At 45.0% G+C, this 21,973-nt stretch overlaps 2 protein-coding genes across 6 annotated transcripts; one reads left to right on the forward strand and one right to left on the reverse strand.

Moving 5' to 3' along the window:
- Positions 1-112: 112 nt before the first annotated feature.
- On the forward strand, positions 113-14,477 carry ahi1 (Abelson helper integration site 1). 5 transcript variants are annotated; one of them, XM_052087027.1, is made up of 25 exons: positions 113-638; positions 1,320-1,426; positions 1,719-2,137; positions 2,218-2,288; positions 2,537-2,705; positions 3,025-3,217; positions 3,312-3,407; positions 3,826-4,011; positions 4,411-4,566; positions 5,513-5,645; positions 5,716-5,839; positions 5,946-6,175; positions 6,301-6,404; positions 7,048-7,166; positions 8,117-8,388; positions 8,589-8,752; positions 8,837-8,870; positions 9,152-9,180; positions 9,569-9,661; positions 9,977-10,021; positions 10,111-10,273; positions 10,942-11,003; positions 11,334-11,422; positions 11,741-11,935; positions 13,542-14,477. In XM_052087027.1, exons 1-24 carry the CDS (start codon positions 629-631, stop codon positions 11,931-11,933), a joined length of 3,261 nt encoding a protein of 1,086 aa, XP_051942987.1. In that variant the 5' UTR covers positions 113-628; the 3' UTR covers positions 11,934-11,935; positions 13,542-14,477. The 5 variants fall into 5 exon arrangements, with proteins under 5 accessions (XP_051942987.1, XP_051942986.1, XP_051942989.1 ...); XM_052087026.1 differs by lacking the exon at positions 13,542-14,477 and having other exon boundaries at positions 11,741-12,541; XM_052087029.1 differs by lacking the exon at positions 13,542-14,477 and having other exon boundaries at positions 10,945-11,003; positions 11,741-12,541.
- On the reverse strand, positions 12,700-21,493 carry slc18b1 (solute carrier family 18 member B1). The gene is made up of 13 exons (XM_052087034.1): positions 21,326-21,493; positions 20,341-20,465; positions 19,122-19,217; positions 18,941-19,014; positions 18,533-18,680; positions 16,815-16,971; positions 16,236-16,474; positions 16,079-16,170; positions 14,471-14,566; positions 14,301-14,375; positions 13,536-13,629; positions 13,320-13,369; positions 12,700-12,849 (listed from the first exon to the last, which is right to left on the reverse strand). The coding sequence occupies exons 1-13, from the start codon at positions 21,360-21,362 to the stop codon at positions 12,795-12,797; spliced, it is 1,338 nt and encodes a 445-aa protein (XP_051942994.1). The 5' UTR covers positions 21,363-21,493; the 3' UTR covers positions 12,700-12,794.
- Positions 21,494-21,973: the final 480 nt, after the last annotated feature.

Genomic DNA, 21,973 nt, shown 5'->3' on the forward strand with positions numbered 1-21,973 from the left:
CGTTTCAAAATCACAGGCTTGTTTCTCGTTAGCCAACTTGCTACGGTAGACTTTTTGCTACCTTTCTTGTCCTGCTGGGGGCAGCAGCACAGAAAAGAGGGTGAGAAGGAGGAAAACATAAAACGAAGAAGAGAGGGTACGCGTCGCTCGCGCAGCCATGTCAACGCTCGAGTGTTTTGTTTATGAACTCTCGCTACTCTTGGCCGAATAAATCACACGTAGACCGGGGAAACTACCGGAAAGTCGCGCCGATAAAACAGATACTGGGTGGTTTCGAGGTGTGTGGGGGGCGGGAAAAGAGGAACGGTCTCAGACCCCTTCCTATACTGTAGTTAGGTGACGGTGAAAGGTGTGGTGCACTGATTGATTATACTGAACCCAAGAATCACAGAGTTACTACGGGCAGTTACGCGAGCCGGCTTTCCTTCATTGCGCATTTTGGCATTATTATTTTAAATATCCGAAGTGCATTTCTGACCGGCTTTAGACGTCAGCTGGTCATTTGACCGGCAGGTCGTTTGAGCGCCAAAAGGGACAAGCTTTTGACTTTACGTATGACGTCACTCCCCGGCAAAGCTACGCTAACGTTAGCACGCTAACGTAGCTAGCTAAATGACAGACTTCGGGGATGCCTGCAGGTAGGTTTACATCAGTTTTTTTTGAGTGGGGGGCGTATCCAAAGTGACTTAAATTTCTAAGGCAGACATGTCCAGCCTGGAGGACCACTGTCCTGCCTGTATTCCAGCTCTCCCGCCTGCAACACACCTGAATCAGATGAAATCAGGTGTGTTGCTCCTGGGAGAGCTGGAAAACAGGCAGGACAGCGGCCCTTGAGGACCGATTTTGGACACCCCTGTTGTAAGGGTAAATGCAGCGTCGCTCCACTCTCTTCATACGTAAACGTCACCAGACGTCTTACGTACTTCCGGTAAAGGGAAAGGCTTTCACAGTCTCCACCACTTGTAAACAAACACATCTATGTTGACGGTCCTAATATTGCCTCTGTTAAACAATTATGTTTGGAAAGACATTGATAAAAAGCCTTTGGGGTTTATCTGATGACAAAGCCCACACACATGGTCTAGTCCTAAGACTAAGACGAAGAAACGGATTTTTGGAGCCAAGCGTTCAACAAAGCTTCTATGCTTTCCACACGTCTTAAACGTCTGAGACCATATTAACATGGCAGAATTGCTCCGTTGCCTAGTACCCAAATAAAGTGTCAGGCTATCTGGAGTCACTCTATTAGGCCATTGATTTGACTTTGCAGCCTTTTCCAGTAGCTGTTGTCCACTTTGTGTGCTACGTTCACATTACAGGTGGGAGTACCTGGACAGCGACCCAGGACGGACCGGAAGATACATTTGATAAGCCCAATAAAAAAAAGTCCAAGAAGAAAAACCCCGAAAACAAAGAGAGCATTGTGGTAAGGCATTTTCCTCGTGTATTTGTCTGCTGTTTGCACGCCATATGGCCTGCTTCCCATTCTGTTCAGTGGAAACCTACTGCTCGACCTCCAGTAACTGTCATGCAAGTGTAAAAACAAGTCAACCTTCTTAAAATTGTAAAAAACATCCAGTCAACTATTCACTATTCCCCGCAAAACACTTGGATTAGACAAATTGAGATATAGCAAGATAATGTCGGCCCAAAAGTTTTTCTCCCCCTGACTTTCGCGGTTTATTAAATGCTCCTCAAATGATTTTCCTTCTCTTCAGCTTCAGACTCTCAAGAACCTCCATCTCAGGAAGGACGGCGAGTCAGATGACGACGATGCGCATCATCCGCAACACGACGACAACCAATGTGAAACAGCCACAAACGTTAACAACGACGAGGTTACTCCGCCATCGAAAGCCAAGAGGAAGACTAAGAGGGAACTTCCCAGCCGGCCTTTGCCCGACAACGTCGCCGGCTCAGAAGCGGATGGCGTACAGAAGGAGGCGAGACGCGGGAGTAAGAAAGGCAAACGGAAAGAGGACGCCAAGGGAGATGATGACAAGGACGGTGAGGACCTGCTGCGGGAGTATCAGCAGCAGATGGCGCCAGAAGCTGAAGAGCCACAAGGGAGTGAGGACGTAGGGAAGAAGAAAAAAAAGAAGAAACTGAAATCTGCCGCCTCCGAGTCAGATGTTGGGTGAGTTTTCATTGTTTTACTCTGCTTCATTTGTCTCTTTTAAATTAATTTTTTTAATTAATTGAGCTTCTGTCCATCAGGGATCATGACCAGGACGGTGATGTGGAAAGTGACTCCAAGGAGAGGAAGAAGAAGAAGAAGAAAAAGTCAAGTAAATAATACATTTGGTATCATACACTATTCTGGATTCTCACTCGCCAGCCATTTTGTCCGGTTCTTGTGGGGGAATCCCAAGGCATTCCCAGAACCGAGACCGCAAACACCTCAACATGGAGGTGTCCAGTAGGCATCCTGATCAGAAGCCCGATCTGGTCCAAATCTTTTGAGACCTAGAGAATTGTGTCTTTTATAAGCACCGAACCTAACAAAGGAAAGACAATATTTTCCGCTCCTTTTCAGCAGCCGAGGTGCCGAAGAAGCCTGACCTCGATGGAAATGACGGCCTGGTGCTGGGGGTCTATGTGCACCGGACAGATGGCCTCAAGACGGACTTGCGCGTCTCGCATCCCATGGTGAAGGTCCACGTGGTGGATGACCTGACGGGCCAGTACGTCAAGAAGGAAGACAGGTGAGGAATCGTCAACCGTTGAGTTTTGAGGATTGTCGTGCTACCGCAGAATATTCCCTGCGCTTCGCTTTTGCCACATTTCACGGCCTTTTTTCAAAATACAAAATAAAAAATCATTCTAAATTATTTATAAAATAAATAATGCATATTCACCCACCCAATTTTGCGCCTCGTGGTCGTGAATACATATTCACCTGATTTTTCATTCTCTAATAAATTCCGTCAACTGTAAAAACAAGATCAACATTGTTTTTGTCCTGTGTAATCTTCTGACCTGGACTGTGTCTTAACGCCACAACGGACGTGTAACACCGTTCAGCCATCGCCCCGTGTCGTCGTTTTACGAGCGAGACACGGTGGAGCACATCCTACCCATCATGACGCAGCCATTTGACTTCAAGAAGAACAAGTCGGTCGTCCCCGAGTGGAAGGAGCAGATCATCTTCAACGAGCCCTTTGCGCACTTTGTCGGCCGGGATCCCGAGAGCCCGAAAGTTGTCCTCTTCTTTGAGGTGACTCGCACACAAAAAGCTCGCTCACATATAAACGTCATAGCCTTTTTTTTTTTTTTGTTCCTCCACTCAATAATTCTTTCTTCCTGCCAAGATCCTGGACTTTCTTACCATGGAGGAAGCCAAAGCCAACGTTGATGTTGCCACCCCTGAACGAGGATTCAGAAAGATCGCGTGGGCTTTCCTGAAGGTATTTTCTGCAACTCTTAGTTTGTGGACTCGTCGTGGAAAATGGATTTTTAATTGAACTAGTTTCATCACGTCAGTATTTCGTACTGAAACTCTGAGAGGGTTTTTAGCATAAATTGAGCAAATACTGAAACTGACATTTATGCTAACCAAAATTTAACTGTAAACAAGGTGCTGGACGTTTTATGAAAGTGGATTTTCGTGTCATTCAAATGGCGCCAATTTGCTTGACTGGGCCACGTAAGCGTTATCATAGAATGAGGGAGATTTTAATGTTTTTTTTTTTTTACATTATCTCCATCACAAAATCTGTTTCAAAAATCTAATAGGTTTGTGCACTTCTGGTTTTAATGATTTTAAAAAAATTCTTCTTCTTTCCTTGCACTTTTTATTCAATTTTATTTTTTTTCAACCCTCAGCCAGTTGGCGCCAACGGCGTGCTGAACACGGGCAGCAAAATCCGCCTGCAGCTCTACTGCCCGCCCACGTCGGCCAGAAGGCAGCCTCGCACCATCGAGGTGCTGGAGTGGTGGCGGCATTACCCGCGCATCAAATACGCGTCCACCCTCTATGTCACAGTGAAAGGCATCAGACTACCTCGGCACGTGAGTAAGAAGGCAAAAATGGCGGCCACACGGTTGCGTCAGTCACTTCAAAAGAAAAACAAAAACAAAACACGTTCCTCAAATTAATACTGAATAATAAGTACACAGACTGCACATCATGGCGTCATCTTGTGGGAGCTTTTGGGCATTCACGAAGGTCACAAAAATTGTGACCATTACAGATTTTCACCAAACAACAAACGCCAGGTTTAAAAAGAAAAACAAATTAGGTGCATTTGTAAATGGCGACATGTGGAGGGGGGGGATTACTTTATGGCAACCTCCATCATTGTTCGTATGACTCCACCAATGCTTCCTTTTCATTGTGACTGTCAGAAACGGATCGAAATGGAAGAAAGAAATTCACCGAATGCCGTCATGGTTTTGAAATGCTTTCAGGTGGACCCCAGCGTGCGTTCCATGATGGCGCTGCAGGAGGAGCGAGGCAGCACCTCCTACAGCGAGCTGCAGGACGTCGCCACCAAAAGGACGTCCACGCCCAACGTGGAAGGGAAGGGCGCTCCAGCGTTGAAGTGGAGCAGAATACCCGGCCAGGTCAATGTCGTTTCTGCAAGTAAATTACGAGCTTGCTCAAGGGTCGAGGTACCGCCGTACAACCGCGTGTCTTCGTGGAAAACAAAAACATAGTCTTGGGAATGTTCGCCTTAGATAGAGGAGGACAGATGGGCGTCATTTTAGGGTCTACAGCAGGGGTGTCCAAACCTTTTGCCAAGGGGGCCAGATTTTATGTGGTAAAATGTCGGGGGGGCCAACGTTGGCTGACATTCTTTAGATTGAACAACAATATTGTTCAACAAATTTTAGTAAGCCAGTCTGTTTCACATTTCCATTTTTATTTTAATTTCAACAATCTTAAGAATTTTTTTTGGTTCATTTAAAACGGGTATATCGCATGCAACTGCTTATTCACTTGACTTTTTCTTAAACGGAAGTCTCCCGAGTGCAAATTGATTGATTTGAAACATAAAATGTATCGCCATGACTTTTCAATAGTCACAAAACCTTTGACTCGAACAACAGGGAAATGAACAAGCAACACACATATCCACAACTGCGAGGATCATTTGAAATATGACATATCAGTCAATATAAACACGGAGTGATGTCTTGTTAACTCATGAGTGATGCCCTCTAGTGTCTAAATGCTATTACTCATTTAGTGAATGCTATTACTCATTTAGCCACTAGAGGGAAGCAGTACTCTATGAAACATCACTCACCAGTCTACGAGACCTCAGTCAATGCAAAACATGTTCCATTGCGCCCAACCTGCGGGCCAGACGGCACTGATTTTATGACAGGGGCCGAGGGCCGGATGAAATTCCACCGCGGGCCGGATTTGGCCCCCGGGCCGGACTTTGGACATGCCTGGTCTACAGGAAGAGCTACTGCAAAGTCGCCGACTTGCGAATTGGCCTTACTTATTGTATCTAAAGTTTCCTTTGGTGTCTATTATTAAAGTCCAGGCTTTATTTTCCAGGTGTGTCGGATTCCCAACAAGCCCATGCTGGCCTTCCGCGGAGGTCAAATGGGCTGCCTGACGGTGCTCTTCTCTCACGCCGGGACGCTTCTCGCCGCCGCGTGCGCCGACAGGGATTTGTTCCCCGTTGTAGGTGAGTGACGTGACGCACCAAAAACCTCACGTCTTCACAGATGCAATAAATGGTTATTTACATTTTGCAGTGTTTGAGATTCCCTCCGGGAAAGCCTTGGCTGCCTTCACCGGCCATCTTAAAATCGTGTACGAACTCTGCTGGTCCGCCGACGACAGACGTCTTTTGTCCGTCTCGTCCGACGGAACCGTCAGGTGCGATGCTCACGCCGGATTTAATTTTGTGAACAGTTATTTGAGGAGGCCGGCGGACACGACCCAATAATACATACACCTTTGGTACCGTTACCCGGTTTTGCAGGGAGTGGGATGTGGAGCAGTTCCTCCCGACGGCACGGAAGGTTCTGCCGCACCCTTCCTTCGTGTACTCGGCCCGGTACCATCCGGCGGCGCAGCATCTGGTGATCAGCGGCGGCTACGACGGCGTCCTCCGAGCGTGGAGGCTCGACGTCGACGACATCAACGGCCTGCTCCTGCGCGAGTTTGAGGCCCACGGCGGTTTCGTCAACAGCATTTGCTTTGACGCCGAAGGTAAGTGAGCATTTCACCGTGACGTCGCACGCACGTCCGGGTGGTAAAACATTTTGAAATGTTGGATTGGGTTTGCCGTCACCGGTTTGGACCGTGAATGTTTGTTGGTTTTGGCAAAACGTCAGGACACAGGATGTTCTCGGCGGACAGCGTGGGAAGCGTCATCATGTGGAAGACTTCGCTCGGCGATGGCGAGCAGCAGCCTTGGCATCACTGGTGTGTGGAGAAGGTAACGACAACAGCACACCTCCGTTCAGCCGCTGCTGGGTGATGAGGCTTTAAAATAAAATGAATTCATTTTTTCAAACACACACACGACAACAACAAAAAAAATCTAATTTCTGAATTTGATTGTTTCCCTCTCCCTCTCTTTGCCTGTAAAAAAAACCCGATAACAATGGCATTACTCAAAACAAGTTTTGCTTTTTTTTCTTGCTCTTCTGAGCCTCATTTGCATTTTTACTACTGATAGAAAAGCGCAGGATTTTTTTCCCCCAGAATGTGCTTTTTCTGCGCATGATTGACTTGCATCAATTTGCCTTCCACAGAAAGAATAGGAGTTAATATTAGTTTTTTTTTTTTTTAACTGCTCATGCAAAATAAAATAATACGGAATGTTTCCTCTTTTAATGAACAATTTGACATCATAAAATAGGCCTTCAGTTCCTCAATGTACCCATCAAATCGATAAATTGGGAACACTCCTTTCAAGCTCCTCCGTTTCTTGCTATTTTGTGAGCGTAAGCGCTGCACGTCAGCGGAGAAGGAAAAAAAAAAAAAGGCGGCGTCCTTAAAAATCCATTCCAAAACTGACACAACTTATTTCATCGCCCAGCCCCGACCGATTTCTTCACGTGGTGGTCGCATTACAGATTCACGCCGAGGCTGACCTCAAGGGGATCCCCATCAACATGCTGCAGGTACATCCGACCGGCCGCTGCCTCCTCATTCATGCCAAAGACAACGTCCTCAGGAGCTTGGATCTGAGAGTGTAAGACTAAAGTGCAGCGGGGGATGGACACACAAACCGATATTTTTTGAAAAGGGTTGATTAATAATAGACTGTTCCTTCGGGAATATAGCGATAGCCACAAAGATAATTTGAGTATTTGCTTCAGTTTTACAAATGCATGAAATTGTAGTGTTGAATCAACTATTGGCAGGATGGTCTGAACTGCAGAGAATACTCGATGTGTTTTGGGAAAGGCCTTTATTTGTACAAAATAATTTTTTAAACTTGAGTAATTGTTAACATTGAGTTCATATTATTTTTCAATTATAATATGCACATAATACAATATATATTGTAAAAAAAAAAAAATCGCCAGAACAAAAAACTGTGTTTTTACATATTTTCTTGGTGATTTGGTTAAAAAATGCGAATTAACTTTTCTTACTCATAAAAAGAAGGCACATTGCTGCCCCACGTCGATATCTTTCTTTCAATCAGAAAATATAATCGTTATGGGGCATTTATTTCCACTTTTGTATTGAGCGATACCAGCATGTGTACTCAGTTATTGAGTACCGGTAATCGCCGATATCAATGCCAGATGATTTTAAGGAGAGGCCAATATATTCCAATTGATTCTAATTTTCCTGAAAATTGCATGAAATTAATGGCAATTTTCTGTTCTTCTAATTTCTTGTTCCTGCTCGTAAAATGGCCACAAGAGAGAAATAAACCTGCAATCGGTACTTGGCCATCCCAAATAATGATATTGCAATAACCGCATCGAATGCAAACGAATTATGAAAACGATTTATCTTGTCTGGGGAAAAAAAAATAGATGCCATAATATTTTTTATTGACTCGAGTCATTCCTGTTTACCTGTTGAGAAATTAGAACATTATCGCATTGTCATCACGTGTTGTTGAAATCACTGTCGGACAGTTTTTTAAATTTATTTTTTTTAATCTATTTATTTTTGCCATCCCAGCATGACAATGAAAAAGTTCACGGGAGCCACCAACCAGCGCGAGAGGCTCAACAGCACCTTCACGCCGTGCGGCAGTTTCATCTTCTCCGGCAGCGAGGACGGCATGGCGTACGTTTGGAACGCGGAATCCGGCGACCAGGTCGCCGTGTACTCGGAGCTTTGCTACAGCTCGCCCTTGTGCGGGGTGTCTTTCCACCCTCACGAGAACATGGTGGCCTTCTGCGCCTTTGGGGAGAGCCAGCCCGTGCAACTTTACCTTCATGACCGCAAAGGTAGAACCGGCCTCTATGCCCTTGAAATAAATTCACGCTTATTTAGAGTTGAATATGGAGTAGTGAAATCGTGTCTGGGCCCCCCCCCCGTGAATCATTAGAACCGAATTGGTCGTCATGCCCCGCTGAGGCTGCTACTTTTTGTTTCACTGCAATCACACGTCCTCAAGCATTTTTTTTCCCTTCTATTTTATTTACAGTGTCCCAATTGGACGCGCTCGGCATGAAGGAGCTCAGGCCGCCGTCAAACACGCCCGAACCGGTTCACAGCACGTCGGATTCCCTCTCGGTGGACCAGCTGAGCCAAGCTACCAGGCTGGCGTTGAAAATGCAGCGAGTCAAAGAGCAAATGGATTCCGTCCTTGTAAATAGAACAGCCTCTTACCCCTCGTTTTAGACTTTGTCGTGTGTAATGTTACTATGTTGTTGTTTTTTTGTTTTTTTTAAGGATCCACATCGCGGGTCTTCATCTTTTGAACCAGGTACTGCTTGCTTCAGTGGTTCTCAAACCGAGACCCCCCCCCCCCCCAGGCTCTGCAAAATTTCAATACAAAAATCATCTCATTAAAAAAGAATTTCAAATCTACAAGTGAGGACTGTCAAGCCAATAAAGCGAAGATAGTGAGGCAATTTCTCCATCGCGTTTTAATGGTTCCCCGTACTCAAAATGTGAAAATCTCTGGTTGACTTACATTAATAATAGTACCTTCTATTATTTTTAAATAATGAACAAATTGTTTTCTTTTGTTGTTCCCTGTGACAGGAAGGAGTCTTTTTTCAGACGTCAGCACGGTACATGTTTTTCCATTTTTACTGCATAACCTCTCATAACTCTCCACTCCCTGGCCACTTCATTAGGTACACCCAATTTTAATGAGGGGGTGATTGACACTGTGAAATTGAACTACGTGGTTTTCATAGTTTGTTGTGGCGTTGCAGCTGCGTTGCAGCATACGCTTTCAGATATTGTGAATTCTTTCTCGGGCGGCCACACGAGAGTCGGTCTCGTGCAGTACTCGTGTACTGCAGCCACAATTGTAACCATGGCGACATGTATATTTGAGACAGCTTTTGTGTTGCATTTCACTGAATGGTTGGTAAGAGTATAAAATCCCCGATATGAATCAAAGTCACGCGTGTCTTCGAAAATGCGGAACTAATGCCTCCCCTCCGCCCTTAGATGAGATCCAACGCCTCACTCCCTCCTCTCCTGGGCGGCTTCAGTCCAGTCGGGCTACATCGGAAGGGAACGTCGTCGTCGAGGCTTCACATGGTGAGGGACGCCCAATTTTCGTTTGGTCTCGCTGCCAAGTCATGGGTGCAAAAACTCTGTTTGAGTTGGTCATGATGGAAATTAGCCGGGCCGTTTGCGTCGCTTTTTGGGGAAATTCAGAACTGGCCAAAGACTTATGCGGCAAAATTTGCCTACAGTCGAACACACTTTAATTTCAAACATCTTACATCATTACCTTTCAAAATGTATTGAGTGCCCTACAAGGTAATTGAATTTAAAAATTGGAAAGGCAAAATGTATTTGACATCATCTGTCCAGCTTACACTTACCTGCTTAATATTTGTCACTCCACAGTCGCTTCCGAGCTATGAGCCTCCTGCGGACTCGTCTCACCACGTGGTAAGCGTCCGCCGCGACTTCTGCTACTGACGCAACGTGACTCTTGCTCGGCGGCGATCACCTGCCACGCGGCTCTGTCTCTCTCGCAGGTGGTGTCGCTGTATGACTACAAGGCCAGCCGCTCGGACGAGCTGACGTTGCGCCGCGGCGACGAGATCCGCGTGCTGTATAAGGATAATGACAATTGGTGGTTCGGGAGCCTGGCGGACGGGCAGCAGGGTTACTTTCTCGTCGCCTACGTCGCTGATCCGAGTACGTCGGCTGTCGCGTTGCCCTGCTACAAGGGAATCCCCCGTTGATTGCGCGTGCTATCTTGCATACCGACCACAACAGGTCTGCGATACGAGCGGCCATATTAAAAATAAATAAACAACACTGCACCCTTTCAACACATTTCAACTTATGAAAACGCACTGTAAAGTATTAGCACATCTTTCACTCGCTCCCACTGTTTCAAATAAGAAGCCAAGCGTGCTTGCTTCAAGCTGCGTATTACACCCAGTTGAAGTTTACTGTTAAATTTTACACATAAAACAAGACTGTTAAACTTTTTATGTTCAAACAAACCATGGAATTTTGTCAAAGGAAAGGCTATATGCTAGCTTAGTGCTAGCATGTAATGTGAAATGCTATTGATGGGCTAACAGAAATTAGCATTGACATGATGGTAATTATAAACCGTACAGTCGACGTTAATTCAATGAGCACACCCATGTACAGTATTTTCTAGACATTTTGCTTTCATTTATTTATTTGTTCAAACTCGATTTCGGGGTGTGGGACGGGGTAAAATATAATTTTAAAAATGTGTATTTTCATGAATCGCGGGCTTGTATGGAGCATATCCAACACCATGTATGGCATTATTTAATGACAATCCATTTTCAATGGCGATGTTCTGAACTGATTTGCGCTCGTAGGAGACTCCGGCGAAGAGGCGGCGGCGGCGGACGCGGCCGTTGAGAGGATGACATCGACCAGGGTGAGCTGATTTCACCTCGGACTTTGTTACGTTCCATTTATGTCGAATCCCTTTTCAAACATCCCCCCACGGGCTTTGTGGTGTCCTTGGAGAAGTCATAGAGTAGCCACAAGATGGCAGCACTTGATAGCAGGTGACATAGTAGTCATTCATTTAGTGAATAATAATAATAATGTATTTATTTGAAAAGTTATATATACAATGCATATTTTTTAAAATCGGTTGTGTGTGGGTTTAAAGGTCTCACTTTTCCGTCCCCAAAATGATGACAGTCATGAACCTTTCAAAATGACACTTCATGAACAAATGTCGTCCTGTGCAATTCCCAAGATTTCCACTGCGACGACGACTCCCGGGGAACTGCGCTTTCTCTCTGAGCCCGCCCTAACCGACACCGAGCCCGAGTTGTTGGAAGCCAAGTAAGTCACTCTATGGTTTTTTTTTTTTTTTAAGTCACGTTTCAAAACTGCTCTCAGGACTTGATGCCAAACAGTTGGAGCACCAATGCAAACCGATACAAGCTAAATTCCAGACAGGGAGACTTTGCTATTAGGGACCAAGCAAAAATCTGAGAGTCATGTTTGTAATTCCACCTTGACCGACATATTACCCAACTTAACACACCTCTCTTGGGTCAGTTTTTCTGCCAAATCGGCATTGGCCTCCCCCCTCAAAAAATACAAAAACATTCCATACTGGCGGGCCCTATTCACATGTACATTTTCCTCTTGGTACAGACTTCAAAAGAAAAAGAAAGTGAAGAAAAATGCCGAAAGGCGACCGCCGCCACCACTGCCCGTGTCATCTCAGGACACGTTTTCCAACCCGGATGTCGGAACAGAGTCGGCAGACAAAGTCCGACCCAGTCGCCGTCCGCTTCCGAAGAGACCGACCAAGAAGCCCGGTGCTGCTGTGCGACTCGACCCATGACGGTACTTTTTTGTCATGATTTTCTAAAGAAGGGCTTTTTTTTTTGTACAAAATGTAAACTTTCTTGACATGATTTATTTGTAAGGGATGAATTTCTGGACAGTGGCACCACCAAAGTGGAACATAATGTATTGATCCAATTTCAAAAATGTTTTCCCCTCCTGAGGAAATAATGTCACTATGTTTAAATTTCTAACTTCAGAAGTTAACCACGTGTGTCATACGACTAAAATTAATGCGTTACTCCCCGTGTACACAGCTAATTGCACGGTCAATGATTTTCACGCTAATCATTAGCCACATGCTATTAAGATTAGCATCTTTAAAAAAAATCAATTGAATTTATAATGAATTCCAAGCATCGCACTGAGCGACCAGAGCATACTTGACTCTGTGGCCATTTCCTATTCTATGGTTATCATCACTTGTGGAGTTCAGCCACAACATGAAATCCCACGAGATGTGCCGAAATCCCACGTCTTGATAGTTTCAAGTCCCAAAGCGCACGACTCTACACTTGTATTACAGGCCCACAAAAATATTATAAAAGTTTCTACGATAGTCGAGGTTTGATTTTTATACAGTGCAGTATTAAATTTTGACCATCATTTGAGTTGCCTTTGTCGTCTTTCACGGTGCATCCAGAAAGTATTCCGACAACCGATACTTTTTTGATGTCCTGTACATAAAAGTGCAATGGAGCCGGCTGACTGGTATTTACAATATGTACAAGATTTATTTATTAAAATATATTTTAAAAATCCACAGACGCTCATCTGCTGATAAAAAGAAGGGCAACCACCTTTATCAAGTATTTTACAAATACTCAAGTTTTTTGTTGTTGTTTTTTTTACTGGGATTTTATTCATCCAAGAGTGGACGTCTTTCATCCATATGTTGCGTCTTGTCAGGAAGCCTAAAAAAAAACGAAACAAAAACACAGACCGGCAAAACAAGATTTTATTTCTGACAAGCTGGAATGTGCTTGACTTTTGTGGGGGGAGAACGGAAGGGAGAAGAAATCAAAAATGGGATGAAACGCAAGGAAGAAGGACGGAAGGGATGAAACGAGGGAAGGCAGAAGGAACAAAGATGATTAGAGGAACGAGGATAGTTGCTATTAAATTAAAAAAAGGGGGGGAGTGAGGAAGGAGAGAAGTGCAGATGAAAGAATCCAGGAAGCAGGGAAGAAAGGTTGAAAGGATGGATTGAGAAGAAGGGAACAAGGATACGATTAACGAGAGCAAGAAGGAGGATCCCTCAACTTGCAATGCTCGAAACCATTAATCTATTCAATTACATGAATGCTAAATATACATTTTAAAAAAATATATAACATGCGCAATTTCGGCACATTTTGTACAAACGTAGAAGCGGGTTGTTTACCTTTGCGAGCATGCCGGATGCGAGACGTAGTAGAGCGCCAGCAGGAAAGCCTGACAACACATCACGTCATCAACCAAAGGGGGGGGGGGGGTAATTTTACGCACCTTCAATTTAGCTTCCTAAATACAGCTTTGGAATTCATCAGGCAAGAGTACTCAATTCCAACTGGACGGGCTGTTCAAAAAAAAAAAAAAACTCAAGGCAGATTCAACTTACTCCTAGGAAGGCCAAGCCTCCTTGGATGGCGGCTGCCCACTCGAAGCTCAGCCGCTGTGTGATGACGCCGCCCATGGTGGGCCCGTAAAACATCCTGGAAACGGGGCACAAGCACATTTCTGGATGTTTTTTTTTTTTAATCAGACCTGACAAAACAGGCTTCTGTGTACACTGAAACCTCGCATATTTTTGCCAATCGTGTGGATTTTAATGCTTTTTCATGACATCTCAGATTTGTTTTTAGTTTTTTTTCCATTGCCCAGGCCCGGCTAATTTCCTGACTAAACGGGCAGCTGTATAAAATTGAAGCTTTATGAGGTTTGCCGTGATGTGGATTTTTTAAATTCAGACGTTGAACTCAGTGTGGTGTGTCGTCGGCAAAGAAAATTAGCCAATCGTGTGGACTTTTAACACTGACACGTTGCTTTCCCCCATCGTGGACAGACCCGACTAGTTTACTTGCTATATGGACTGTTGTGTAAATTTGAAGCCTTTAATGGCCTGATTCCAAACTCGATTGATCTGATCCGATTAGTTTACGGGCTAATCAGGCTCCTGGTTCTGTATAAATGGAACGCATGGTGAATGTTGACGATCATATGGATTGTTCGTGCTCCCACGTCACGATTACGCAATTCTACCTCTAATGATCAAACCCGACTAGTTTGCCAATTCTTTCATAATTTGAATGTATTCTTTTTTTCCACGCTCTGCACCTTGCGTTACCCATTTCCCAATCGACCCCATTCGTTGTACTAGACTCACCCCATAGACCAAACGGCTCCGAATAAGCCCGACACCATTCCGAGAGTGCTCAGTCCCTCCTCAAAACCGTTGTCACTGCAAGAGAGAAGGAACACGGGGCAATCAAAGAACGACCTTCCCTCAACCTTGGCAGTGTAAAAACTGTGAAAATGATGCCCCCGGCCACTGACTAGGCGCACTTGATGACCTCTGGGAAGATGGGGATAGTGGTCATGGCCAGGGAAAAACCGATGACTCCCAGCATGATGACCAGCAGCCACAGTTGCCTGAGGACAGAGATGGAGAACTCAATTCTCACACGGACACTTGCCTTTTATAATCATTCATTCATTCATTTTCCGTACCGCTTGATCCTCACTAGGGTCGCGGGGGGTGCTGGAGCCTATCCCAGCCGTCTCCGGGCAGTAGGCGGGGGACACCCTGAATCGGTTGCCAGCCAATCGCAGGGCACACAGAAACGAACAACCATTCGCACTCACACTCACACCTAGGGACAATTTAGAGTGTTCAATCAGCCTGCCACGCATATTTTTGGAATGTGGGAGGAAACCGGAGCACCCGGAGAAAACCCACGCAGGCCCGGGGAGAACATGCAAACTCCACACAGGGAGGCCGGAGCTGGAATCTAACCCGGTAACTCTGCACTGTGAAGCCGACGTGCTAACCACTGGACTACCGGGCCGCCCTTTTATAATCAATAGAGGTGAATAAAAGTAAATGGAACATCATACGATATTTGTAATATTTGCACCGCGAGTACAAATAAAAAGAAAACAAAAAGAAAACAAAGTCGAGTATAAAAACACGCCGCGCATTGATTTTTGTCGAACAGTCACTTGTCATAATTTAAGAAGCTTAAGGGGCAAGCTGGGTTTTGCATAATCTTGTTTGGCGGCGGGCTCGTGGACCTCCTTTGTGCGTTTGGTATGCTAATCAGATCAAGTCGGCGGATGAGGTCAAACTACGGTTGTTAACAATGCGAGTAAAGCTAGCGTTTATTGATTTATTTCGTTTTAATAAATCAGTTCAATCAAATGTCAGTTATCAATAGGGATGTGTCCATCACATTATTTATTTTTGGCATCCGAGTCATTTGTTTTTTTAGCATCTCCAATACCTCGGCAATCCATTACGAAGAAGGGGGGGGGGGGGGGAATATCGTAATTTTGTAAATACGGTCAAATTTTGTATGGCTATCAGTCGGCAGTGGTTCAAACTAAGTAAACCAATAAAATATTCTTTCTTCACTTTAAAAATGGAGCAAATTCAAAAATCTGATCTTTTTCCAGCTGATCGCAATCAGTTGAAAAATCAGGCGATTGGCTCAGATTTCAGATCGGGACGAATTAGTACAAATAGATGACAAATGAAAAAGAAAAAAATGTGACGTTTATTGATTTTGTCTAACGGCAACGTGTTTTCATAATTTAAGAACCAAAAGAGGCCATGTGGATTTTGCGTAATCTTTTTTTAGCAGCGGACTTGTGGCCATCTTTATTTTTGCCATGTCCACAGTTGCTAGCGGCAGGTTGGAGACACTTTACTTTTATTTAGTTACTTTTATTCTGGAGTTAGCCAATTTTATTCTGGAGTTAGCCAATCCTCCTTTTAACACGTCCAGTTGGGTCAAAATGCTGCTGCTCGCCTCCTCACCGCAGAACAAAAATGTGACTTCCACTTTCTGGAATTCATTTTGATTGCTTGGTTTTTGGAGTTTGATCTCTTAGTTAGTTCCAGCTGCGATTGTTTCATGAAGAGACTTGCGTTTCGGCAACTACCTTGGTATGTGAAGGAATGGGACGGGCCCCAGGAAGAGGAAGCCGCCCGCCGTGGCGACGCCTCCGATCACCATGAACCAGCTCCTGGACGCCTAAAGATGAAGGATGCGTGCTTAAAAGGAAGACTTACTGGAAAAGACGGCTTTCGATTACTCACGGGGTATTTATCGGTGAAGAAGCCCATCAGCGGGGAGCCCAGTGAGTACGGGAAGGACAGACCTAGCATGATCAGGCCCACATAGCCGGTGGACAGGTGGAACTGTTCCACGGCGTACAGCGACAACGTGGCGTCCAGGAAACCCAGACCCGAGCTCAGGGTGAAGATGACGTAGCAGAGCAGGATGATTTTCAGGTTTTTGAGAAGTTTCAAGAAGGAGGTCTTTGAGGAAACGGCGTCTGAGAAGTGGCAGGCAGTTAGGACTCCCTATTGAACAGACGCAACAGGTTTTGCTGACTAAACGGGTCGCTGTCCAAATCGAAGGCTTATGATTTTAGTCGATCGAGTGGATTTCTAACATTCTCCCGTCATCCACACTTTCCCACCGCCAATTCCCTCCTGATCGGGCCCGACGACTTTGCTGCCTAGACAGGCCGCGGTCTCAATGGAAACCTTACGCTATATCGCTGCTTCCCGACCACCTGAGCCCATGTTGATCGGACCCAACTAGTTTGCTGGCCAAACCCCCCAAAAAATATGAAAAAGAAGTGTAACACGTGATCAAATGAAGCATTATACCGATGGAGGGAAGGATGTAGATGTTGAGCGGCACCATAATTAACAGGAAACAGCCGAGCACCATGAAGGGAACCTCGTATCCAAAGGACTGGTAGAACCAGCCTCCAACCGGCGGACCCAGGATGAGGCCCAGGCCCGTAAACACTTCCAGACTTCCCTGCAAAGAAAAGAGCAAAACAAATTAAGAAAACTAAGCAAGCCTTTATTAGTCTCGCAATGGAGAAATTCCAGATTCACAGCAGCAAAGTTATGAAAGGAAGAAGTAGAACAACAAAAAAATAGGAGCTGCTGGAAAGGCAGCCACTCTCGCGGCGCCATTTTGAAGTCAAAATAACAAAAATAACACAAGACAACACATAGGACAGAGACAGTCGTGCAATCTTCACCACTTTTCCGCATACATTTTGTTGTCTGAAGCAGTTATAGATGAAAGAGGAGAGGATCAAAGTGTCCTTTCACCAGTGGATCAGAGACATCATGCTGAAAATGTGCACACGTCTGCTACAAGCAAAGTTTTGAAAGCAAACACGAAGCTGTAGCGTCCATTGACGAAAAGAGATTAGTTCACTTCTCCTGTCCCACATAATCCGCTTCAAACTCCAAGCCGCGACTCCCAGCTCCAAATCCTCATCGGCACTCCGCGCCAACGCTCCTTTCTTCTCATCGTCGGCTCCTCAAGACCTCCATCCATCCAGCCGCAGACCGTTCAACAGCACCGATCTCTCCGCTGAACAAAGCGGGGCTGTGAAAAATGCTGCCCATTACAGGCGCAAGACACAAGCGCCCCGGGACTGTCCAGCAACGACAGTCAAATGGCGCCGACATTCCTCCAGTCAAAAACAGTGCTGGTATACCCATGCTGCCGAGAAGGCGCAACCACCAAGCACAGAGTCTCCTCCTTGATGAATGTCGTGGCCATAAAAAGCTGAAAAAGGTCCACATCAAGTCCACACGACGTAACAACAAACACAAAGTGACAAAAGAAACACAAGAACAACAAAAAAAAAGCAAGGCTCATGAGAGCACTTGCTGACGGCTGCCTACTCGGGCGCCATCTTGACTTCAATCAATCAATACAAAAAAGATCTTAAAAGTACACACTCTTGAATTCGAAGTAAATGGCTGAAGGAATGCATGCAACATATTTGCAGGATTCCGGCCAACTTTGAATGCGCGGCGAGGCGCTGCTGACTGTGGCGTATTCATTCGCATACTTCTCGCACATGAGCTCATTTTCCACATGACCACTCGGACAGGACACAATGGAGAATATAAAGAAAAGGGTAAAGATCGGACCCGCTGGCCGCGTCCAACTCAACCGCCCCTTGCCGGCTTCAGCTTGATGATTTTTATGGCGCCGTGTTGTCGCAAATAAAACACTTTGTAGCGACCTTTAAACGCGCCGTGACCGATTACGTTTGATCACTTCAACCTTTCCGACAAGCTGATTGGCAACAGCGCTTCCGCTTACAAGGTGTGTCGAGACTCACCGTAAAGACAAGAAGCAGAATGCTAGCTTGTTGGCTAAAACGGGTTGCGGGTGAACTTGAAGCCTCGCGAAGGTTTTCAGCCATTTTTTTTATTTTTTAATACTCTTACGTCCCAATTTATTGGACAGCCGTTGCTGTCATCGGGGAATGTGACGGCAAACGTTAGTGCTCGTGATCGCGCAGCGTAAATAACATGCCAGATGAAGACAAAGGGCCTCCCACACTCACCAAAACAGTCGCCACATTGTTTGGGAATACTTTTGCCGAGAGCGCAAAGGAAGAGGTCATGGCGGCGGCGAAGCCAACCGCATCCACAGACCTCACGATGATGCACAAGGCGATAAAAACCGGACCGGCGGGGACTCGGTCCAGCAGCCTGCCAAGAGAAATCAATCGCAAGATAAGATAGTGGTTCTCAAACGGGGCTGTGGGGAACGCCAAAGGTCTGGGAGACTGCAAAATTTGGAATACATTTTGTAAATTGAGAGCATTGAGAGATGCATGCCGTAGTTACGTTTGATTGATTTGAATCGTGAGGATTTTGAAGAGGTCCTCCCGGGTAAAACTAAAAACCTCCCTGGACCCTAATTTGGAGAACCCCCCCCGTTTGAAACGGATCTGAATTGCGATGGTCACCCAAAGAGAATGGTGCAGCCCGACGACACAAAGAGGCCCAGGATCAGCATCATTTTTGCGCCGATTTGAACAATCTGAGAGAGAAGTGGGGGGGGGGGGGGGGGAGACACACACATTAAGTTTGCCTCCAATCACGTGCATTACATGCGTCGGGCGGGGGGGGGGGGTATACTGTACTTACATATCGGCCCAGGATCAAGGCGCCAATCAAATTGCTCACGGCGTAGCAGCCAAATATGACGCCAACCATTGTCTGAGATGCACCTTTCTTTTCTGCCTGGGCGCAAAACAAAACATTCATTCCAATATCAAAACTCGTTCAAAATGAATTCCAAAAAAAGGATTCGGTGTGAAATGTATCGTTGTTTTACGCAATTTGTACTTGGATCTGAACAACGCTACACACCAAATTTAAGGCTGAACAATCCGTCCAATTCAACGTCGTAGAATGACATTTTCAAATTGCAACTCTGTGTATGGGTGTGTGTGTGTGTGTACGCACGCACACACACACATTTAAATTTTTACAAACGTAACTTTTTTTCATGATTGAATTACTTTTTTAATTTAATTACTAAAATATAATTTTAAAATATAACATTTTCCAATCGTACCTCACTTATCCCATCCCCTCGACAATGTGATGCATTTATTTTTTTGTGTCAAAATATCTCAAATCCATTTTGATCTAAAAAAAAAAGTGCACCATCAGTCCAGCAGCATGGCTTTTTATTTTATTCATTCATTCATCTTCCGAGCCGCTTGATCCTCACTAGGGTCGCGGGGGGTGCTGGAGCCTATCCCAGCTGTCTTCGGGCAGTAGGCGGGGGACACCCTGAATCGGTTGCCAGCCAATCGCAGGGCACACAGAGACGAACAACCATCCACGCTCACACTCACACCTAGGGACAATTTAGAGCGTTCAATCAGCCTGCCACGCATGTTTTTGGAATGTGGGAGGAAACCGGAGACACCCGGAGAAAACCCACGCAAGCCCGGGGAGAACATGCAAACTCCACACAGGGAGGCCGGAGCTGGAATCGAACCCGGTACCTCTGCACTGTGAAGCCCACGTGCTAACCACTGGACTTACCGGGCCGCCCCTTTTTATTTTATTTTATTTTTCAAGAATATACAACCTTCTACTGCTACGATTGCAACTTCAACTGGACAGTGTCATTCAGGACAGCAGGTCAAGCTAAACTAAAGAGAAAAGCGAGCCTTAATGAACGGGTTCAATATCATGCTTGCGCAGAGCTTGCTGATGATCTGATCATTTGAATCAGGTGTGTTGCAACAGGGAGACTTGGAAAACATGCAGGACAGCGGCCCCCCCCCCAGGACCTGACTTTGACACCTATGCCATAGAGACTAAGAAAGCTTTTCTGCACAACGTGTACCTCGATGGGGAAGAAGGGTCCCAGGATGGAGTAGCAGATCATGGAGCTGAAATTGACGGACGCCATGGATATCAAGGTCAGGGTCTGCTGCCTTGTCATCCTTGCCGGAGGCTCCCTCAATTCCTCTTTTTTTTTTTGTTGAGGTTTTCAAAGAAAATATGAAAAAGTTATGTCTTGTCTATTCGGGCTCCAGGACTATTTTATGACAGGAAAATAAATCATATTCCAGAATTTCTAAATGACCAAAATTAGTCGATTCAGGCAACTAATCGATGACCAAATTAAGTGACAATGTTCATCTAAGAACTAGACTTAAAATATACAGTCTGCTGTATTTTTTAACGTTAGCGCATTCAAGAGCTGCGAAAAAATGCAGACAAAAAAAAACTTGAATGAAGCACAGTAAACCGAATAACTCCATGATTCCCCCAGATAGCGCAAAAATAACGTGGGGGTTAAATTCCAGTGCACCGGCAACCCAGTCAAAATGTTCGAATGGGCGGTCCTAAGCTATACTAAATTAGCTCACGTTTCAGCTCATAGGTGCTGGCTAGTAAGAAATCAGCTATAAAATTAGCTACATACAATTTGATCATTTGCTGAACATTGAAACCACAAACTGTGAACCGCAATATCGCGAGGGACGCGCGGAGCGATATTTCTTCAGCCTGACCATAAAAACAGCAAATAGGTGAGTTTTTTTCTGTGAAAACCAGTGCACAAGTTCGAAACAAAAATCAGTGCATATGTAAACGCTAAGCTGTGAATATACTGGGATTTATATAAACGGAATTCTTGTTCTAACTTTTTTTCCCCTTTTTGTTCTCACAATACAAATACTACAAATATGTACTAATTCCAAAGTGCGGACAATTAAAGACGTTGAAACGGGAAAGCCGGATCGGCTCCCCAACCTCAAGTGTGCGCGGTGCACATAATCACGATTGCCCCGTGCTGCCCATAATTAAAAGTCAAACTAACAGACCTTGTGGCTGAAGGTCCGCTTCTACTTCGGCCTCCATTTTCGTTCTTTTGTCAACGATTCCTTGCGGGTTGCTGTGTGTTGCGATATTCAAAAAGAAAAACAAACGGGACCGACTGACATGAACAAGCAGACGCGCCCGCGTTCACTTGCTTCACTTCTTTTTCCCGATTTAAGACGGCACAGACTCAGCGGCTGCTTCCGGAAGCGCCTTCAAACTAAAAGCGCGGTAGTGATTTCAAATTAAAGGTGTCATTTCCAGTCCGTCGGTTTCAACTTTTGGGATGACAGTTGTAATTTGTGCTGTAGTTTTTCTTTTTGAGGGATTAGGGAGTATATTTTTGACTGATGAAATATTTGAAGTTTAAGTCTCAATAGGATGTCATTTTTGTGTAATGGTAACATATAATTATTAGTTACATTTAAATAAAATTATGCATTTAAAGAATGGACTGTGACAGTTAATCAATTCAACAAAGGATCAGTTTTTAGAATGTGCGAAAATCAATACATTACGAAAATAGTAAAGTGACAAGTAAGTATACAAAAGAAGAAATCAAATTGGAATGCAAAACATTTGGAATAAATCATTTATTTGTCTAGCTTGTGCATCCATGTCAAATGTAAATCTCAGGTTACATCTCATTTTTT

This window comes from Hippocampus zosterae, chromosome 14 (genome assembly GCF_025434085.1).
Source record: "Hippocampus zosterae strain Florida chromosome 14, ASM2543408v3, whole genome shotgun sequence".
NCBI classification, from domain to species: domain Eukaryota; kingdom Metazoa; phylum Chordata; class Actinopteri; order Syngnathiformes; family Syngnathidae; genus Hippocampus; species Hippocampus zosterae.

Excerpts from the sequence above, each read along its gene's own strand:
- ahi1 (XM_052087027.1), top strand. Across the intron at positions 4,567-5,512 it reads GGAGCAGAATACCCGGCCAG|GTGTGTCGGATTCCCAACAA; the intron begins GTCAATGTCGTT and ends TTTATTTTCCAG. Across the intron at positions 10,274-10,941 it reads CGCCTACGTCGCTGATCCGA|GAGACTCCGGCGAAGAGGCG; the intron begins GTACGTCGGCTG and ends TTGCGCTCGTAG.
- slc18b1 (XM_052087034.1), bottom strand. The coding sequence starts at position 21,362 with ATGGAGGCCGAAGTAGAAGCGGACCTTCAGCCACAAG. Across the intron at positions 20,466-21,325 it reads AGCGGACCTTCAGCCACAAG|AGGAATTGAGGGAGCCTCCG; the intron begins GTCTGTTAGTTT and ends AAAAAAAAAAAG. Across the intron at positions 13,630-14,300 it reads GGAGCCGTTTGGTCTATGGG|GATGTTTTACGGGCCCACCA; the intron begins GTGAGTCTAGTA and ends CCCCGTTTCCAG.